This window comes from Cryptomeria japonica, chromosome 10 (genome assembly GCF_030272615.1).
Source record: "Cryptomeria japonica chromosome 10, Sugi_1.0, whole genome shotgun sequence".
NCBI classification, from domain to species: Eukaryota; Viridiplantae; Streptophyta; class Pinopsida; order Cupressales; family Cupressaceae; genus Cryptomeria; species Cryptomeria japonica.
The window spans coordinates 264,998,786-265,005,538 of record NC_081414.1 but is presented as its reverse complement, the minus strand read 5'-3'; the positions used below and the strand labels follow the sequence as shown (position 1 = coordinate 265,005,538).

The window sequence follows — 6,753 nt, the reverse complement described above, 5'->3', positions numbered from 1 at the left end:
TGAGTGTTTACATGTGTTATATGGCATTTGCATTGTTCTTGACCCCTTAGATGGGTGTTTACTAGCCCTTTGTATCTTTTCCCCTTTTGGACCTAGGAAATAGGGCTACAAGCAATTAGCCCTCCATTTGGACTTTTATTGATTTGTCTCACAACCTACCTGAACAACCCCCTGAATAATTTTTATATTCGAATACGAGCATTCTACAAGATTTCAAACTTTGACATCTAGGTTTTGAGTACGGATGGTCAAACCCTACTGACCCTATTTAGCCTCTTCTAGTCGGTATTGGGGTTTTGAGCTCTCAAAAGCTTCACTAGTCACAAAGGAATGAAAGAACAACACTTACCAAGGGTCTGCACTTGTCTAAGGGTCATTCTCATGCCAGGTTTGACCATCCTTCAATCTATTGTTCAAGGTTTCCACCCTCTTTTCCTGCTGCACAGGCTTGCCACATGAGCGATGTCTAGCCTAGGGCATCATCTTAGGAAACACAAATGGCATTTCATGTCTCCAAAACCACCAGGAACATCTAGTATACATGTCAAATCAGCATCCTCCCAGGTTTCAGGTTGATCTCACAAAGAGATGTTGATTTGTGTCACTGTTTGCATCCAAACCCTGGTTTTGAGGGTTTTGTCAGGCTAGTGGGATAGAAAATTCAGTTTCTTCCAAATCCGAAGGCTTCCGGACCTCAAATCAACTCCAAATGGACGGTGAACCTCTGCTACAACTTGCCAGATGTTTAATTCATCCCCACCATTCGCGGGGAATTATGCAAGAATAAAAAACTCAAGAAAAATGCAGGAAATCACAATAACCGTTTGCTTTGAAGACAAGAAATCCATTCAATATCATCTCTAACTAGTAGGCATTGTTCCTCTAGGATTACATCATGCCAAGGAGCTCCTCCAACTACCTCCAACGCATACAATCAACCAACTAACTATTGGGATAACCACATTTCAAAATCTTGAAAGAAAAGTTGCTTAAGACAATAATGCAACTTTGCAACTTTTGTCAACTTTCTACAATTCGGTTTTGCCTTCACACCAAAGGTCAACAATGAACCTACCACATATTGTAGACCCCTAAACACCGAAAATACATATAAAATGCCCATACAAGGCCTTTGATCAAGTTGACACAACTTGGGGCCTTAAGGCTTATTACACTGCCTAGGCCTAATCAATAGGCCTCCAAACACACATTGTGCACATTCTACTCCTAACATAACCATGAATGAAAATGATGTAGACACATGTCAAAATGAAGTAGACACATTTCCTAGTGCCCCTGCACCAAAGTGTCATCTTGCAAAGTTGGGCAGAGATCATAAGGGAGTTCCTTGGCTTTTCTAAGTGCCCTCTAGTCCTAGGAGCCATTATGGTCAACTCTAGGACAACCTACTTACTTAGCCCTCTTATATCCCTTTTGTTTACACCCCAAGCCCTTCCTACAAGCAAAGTTTCAGGCAATCAAGCACACCTTATATTCTATCATATGAATATATAGTTAAGCATTCTCTATTATGCATACGCCACACACACACACACACACATGGCTTTGGTAATAATAATCTATGATAACTAGAAAAGTGTTGTGACAAACTAGAATTGTCTCCTTCATGATTGTTGATGTCTATCTTATGGGAAATGATTCATCATGCCAATCAATTTATTGATTGTCTTGATGGTTTAATGCCTTACAAATTGATTTGCTCTTTTGTACATCCTCTATTATAATACTACATAAACCACTTTTCAAATCTGCCTATAACATGTTTGTGCATCTCATATTATACTCAGAATTATGCTTCTAAAAAGGGTCTAATATAACTTCGTTTTTGCCTCTTAAAATTAGATTGTTGCCTTATACTTATCAATCATTCCTTTATACTTTCTAAGTTCTTTTTCTCCATGTCTCTAGTTTTCCCATCTTATCTTTCGTTTTATGCACTTCCAAATGGTGCGATTATTCCTCAAAGAAGGCATCCAAAAGGGAGGTGTATGTTTAATTTGTCGGCCAACATTAATTTCATAACTATGAAGAAGGTCAATCACTTCCAAGCACAAACATATATTAAATATGTTTGCTTTATTAATTATTTAAGAGCTACCATTATGAGGATAACCACCTTTTTATGATTAATATCCCCCTATTTTGTCCTAGGTTGGCCCTTAACAATTACAAACAATTTTGTTTATTATTTCTTATTTTGAGTTGGCCCTCCCTCGTTTACTCACTCATTCGCTCACATTATATTATTTAATGTTGTGATTGGTGTTTAGAAAGCCCTAATTTCGGCAAGGGTATGACAATCCGCCCCTCTCAAAAATTGCTTATACCCAAGGAATAACGCTTACAATTCCCAAAAATGGTTGTATTACTCTAATGTTATCTTTTTTTGCATTACTCTAATATCATCATGAGATACATGTTTGAACCCACATAAGTGAAGTATCTTAATAGATTTAGACCAGTTTTTTTCTCATCGTAGAACGAAAGATAAAAGATTATCAACTAAAAATTGATTTTTCTCTTAGTCCAACATATGATTATCTCTTTAATTTGAAGCAATGGAGAGCTTTCCATACATTAAGATGAGGATTAGAAACATGACAAACATCTATGACCTTAATTGGTGATGTCTTTGATTAATGCTAGTCTCTTTTCCCCATAACATTATGGCAAATGATATCTTAATTGAAGGCCTTTTGTAAAACACCACGAAATATTAGTCCAAGGACATCTATTTACTTTCTTGATAATGTCAAATTTTAGGGTAGCATTGAAAACTCTTATAGAGTCTTGAACAATTTGGTATAATAGTTAACCATGAATATTTAAGTATGTTTATATTGTTTGTTCTTAAGATACACACACAACTCTTTCTCAAATCAATATGTTCTGCAAAGGTGATAGGTTCAACCTGAATGTGCTATGTGATTTGGCATTTAAGTTGAATGGACTACTAGGCAATGTAAACTTGTTGTGTGTACCTCTTGAAACTTGTGTGTATTCCTAATGAACTTAATGTCTGATTTTCAATGTCCTTATCTAGGCAAACTTTACCCAAAGTCATCCATCAACATAGTTAATTGAATATGTAAAGGTAATTATAAGTTACATCCACTCACTATGGTTTAACTTAGATGAATCAAAAATGTGAAGATGTAGGTGTCCAAGGTAGCAAACCTTTGTGTTAACTCTTACCGTTGTGTTTTATTGATGTAACATTTGACAACACATCCCAAATCGAAAGTTGATTATGGGTATTAAAAATCATCACAAATGCTCTTGTAATGCCTCATCATGGATTCACTGTTTATTTTTCTTTCCTTCTGATACTCTGAAACGTCTCTTGTCACCAATGTGCCTTAGAGGAAGTTATCACAAACTTCTCTTTACATGAATTCAAGACTATTGTTTTATGACAAGTGTCTTATTATTTTTTTGTTAGGCAATATAATCATCTAGAAATCCTATACTAATCATTTTCAACATTGTTAAGTATAAAGTAATCATAGGCATACATGGAGTATAAATACTGGAAATACATTAGAAATGAATCCAAACACGAAGCATATACATAAAAACATGAAGCATACACATTAATATATGCAAGCATGAATCATACACTCAAAGACATATTGTCATGTTTGACAATCTCTCATATTGCCTTGCCATGTTTTGAGACCGTGAGATTCGCGTTTGCAAAAAGTAGGATCTTGATAACAGGCACTCTATTTTAACTTGGATGGATGCAAGAATATGATTCTTCAATAGTTATAAGTACTCATAAAACACTCATGGACTAAACTTGTTTGAAGACACATCAAACATGCAATGTATACATTAGGAAGGCCCATACATCCATGAAGTAACTATGCTAAAAACACATTAGACATGAATAGAACATGTAAACCATGAAGTATTCCCTTGAATACGCATGAGATACAAATCATACATGTAAAGCATGAAGTATTCACCCGAATACGCATGAGATACAAATCATACATGTAGAGCATGAAGTATGAACCCGAATGCACATAAGGCATGAATCATACACACAAATGCACATAAAGTGTAAAACACTAAGTATACACACAAATACACATACGCCATGAATCATACACATGGATATATGTAAGACAAGAATCATGAATACATATTAATACATGTAAGGCATGAATCATACACATGATTTGTACACACATATGAAGTATACATTGTTGGAGATTGTTGTTAGCATGAGCTTGTATGGTTGTCATTGATGTCAAACCTGGTTATCCAAATAGATATTACTTCGGACATGCTTTGTCAAACCTTTGTTATCTGGATGGAGTTTGGTCTAGATACTCTTCTGGTTTTGCTTGTGTCATCCTATATTCAGGGTGGTTCAGAATGCTTTTGGTGCCCTTTGGATATGTTAATTGCATTGTGGTTTAGTGGATCATGTTCTTTTGGTCCAGGTATGTATTGGAAGATGTGTTGAGATGTTTATTTAAATATCACTCTGATTTGTGGAGATCCGCATGAAATATTTTGCATCATAAGTGGTTATGTGGCAGACTGGTTGATTATATCTACACATTATGCTTTATAACGTCTTTTGAGATATGTGTTAGCATGTGTGGTGTGTCGGATCATTCATGGGATAATGTATTATGATATGTTTTGGTTCCCTCCTTCTCCTGGAGCAGACCAATCTAAGTACTTTAGGTCTAGGTGGCTTATTTTTGTGTAATATTGCTTATTCTATTTTGAACGACCCTTGATTAGGATTTCAATGTTGTATCTCATATATAAGATGTGAGGATGGATGAATTTAGTATGGATGAGAAATGAATTGTGTGAAGTGTATGCGCATGATTTGCAAGCAGATTTGAGTTTGTGGTGATGCAAAGTTAGTTTGCGAAGAGCTTTGAAGCAGATATATTCTACCAAACAGTTTGTTGTGGCAGTGGATATCATCAGAGATGTTTACCATGTTATTGGTCGCTTGATTATTGTTCAAGGACAATTTCATGATCAAGAGAATCCTTCTCAATTTCAATTCAACTATTTCATTCATTGTTTATTGACAGTGAGTCATTCAGTAGCAATTTGTATCTTGTCCTGAAGAAGTGTTCTTCAGCTAAACAAGTTTTTATGTATCTTGTCTAAGGTAATGCGCCTTAGTGTTGCAAGTACTTCAAGTGTTGGTGCTCCTTGGCTACAATCCTAATATATTGTAAACATTGTTATTCATATTGTCAGTTAGATTCTCACCGTGGTTTTTGCCTTGTTTGGGTTTTCCGCGTAAATCTAATGTTCACGTCTTTATGTTTTCTTGTTTTATGTGATGATGATTAAAGCGTTGATATTGAATTAGTTGGTTGTAAAATGTTTTTGAAGTTAAGGCATGAAGTATACACATGAATTTACTTAAATTAGGGAGTATAAATGTAAATACACAATGCATAAGGTATGAAGTATACATAAGAATTCACTCATGTCATGAAGCATACATGTAGTGCATAAAGCAGGAATTATACATATGAATACACTAAAGGAATGAAGCATACATGTAGTGCATAAAGCATGAAACACTTAAGGCATGAAGAATACATGTAGTGCATAAAGCATGAAGCATGAAGTAGTATACATGTAAAACATGAAACAATATACATAGATACATGCAAGGCATGAAGCATAAATACATGTAAGGCATGAAGCAATATGCAAGGCATAAAGCATCCATTTAAGGCATGAAGTAGTATATGTAGATACACATAAGGCATGAAGTGTACACATGAAGCATAAATACGCATAGGGCATGAAGTGTACACATGAAGCATAAATACGCATAGGGCATGAAGCCATATAAATGCATGACATGCATGAAGCATACATTTCAAAGGCACACACACATAAGTGCAATGTTGGCCCATTTGATTTTAATCCACTTAAGAATAGGTAACCCTAATGGCAGTTAAGTATGTTTGTCCTACAAGCTAGCAAGAATGGTGCTCTAATACCATTTGTATTGGCCCCTTCCAAATTTGCCCTAGAATTGCAATTGCAACAAATTAGGATTAGAGTTACATCTTATCAAGTAAAATCTATCTTTAAATAATGTGATTCCAAATTCCAATCCTGCAATCATGACATAAGAAACATATAAAATATGTGTATTTAATTACTGGGGTTAGACAAGATCACATTGCATTCAACTACTATCCATAATATTATTATACATGCATATTAGGTTTTGCAGGAAAAGACATGATAGGTCTGCCTGAAGCCATTTCTACACTAAGCCCAAGAGTGGATGACTACTAGAGCCATCTTTGTTTGCTTAGCAGTTTGTACCCGCTTTCTCCATCAATGTCTCATCTTCCAAAAGACAAATGCCATCTTGCAGAGTTGGGCAAAGAATGTATTGGAGTTCTTTGGCTCTTCTATGTAAGTGCCCTCCACCTAGGAGCCATTATGGTCAACTCTAGGACAGCCTACTTACTTAGCCCTCTTATTGCCCTTTGCATACACCCCAAGCCCATCCCACCAACTGGGTTTCAAACAATCAAGCACACCTTATGTTCTATCAAATGAATATATACTTAAACATTCTCTATTATGCATAACTCTATCTTATGGGAAATGATTCATCTTGTTGATTGATTGATTGATTGCCTTGATGGTTTGGTGCCTTGCAAATTGATCTACTCTTATGTACATCCTCTATTACAATACTGCATGAACCCCCTT

General features: G+C 35.6%; 1 protein-coding gene across 1 annotated transcript in view; it reads right to left on the bottom strand.

The window, feature by feature from the left end:
- Window positions 1-5,842: 5,842 nt before the first annotated feature.
- The window catches only part of LOC131039098 (uncharacterized), a 208,775-nt gene continuing 207,864 nt past the window's right edge, over window positions 5,843-6,753 (bottom strand). Inside the window, exon 19 of the mRNA XM_057971752.1 lies at window positions 5,843-6,052. Coding sequence (XP_057827735.1) covers window position 6,052 — 1 coding nt within the window. The 3' untranslated portion in view covers window positions 5,843-6,051. The remainder of the gene's footprint in view (window positions 6,053-6,753) is intronic.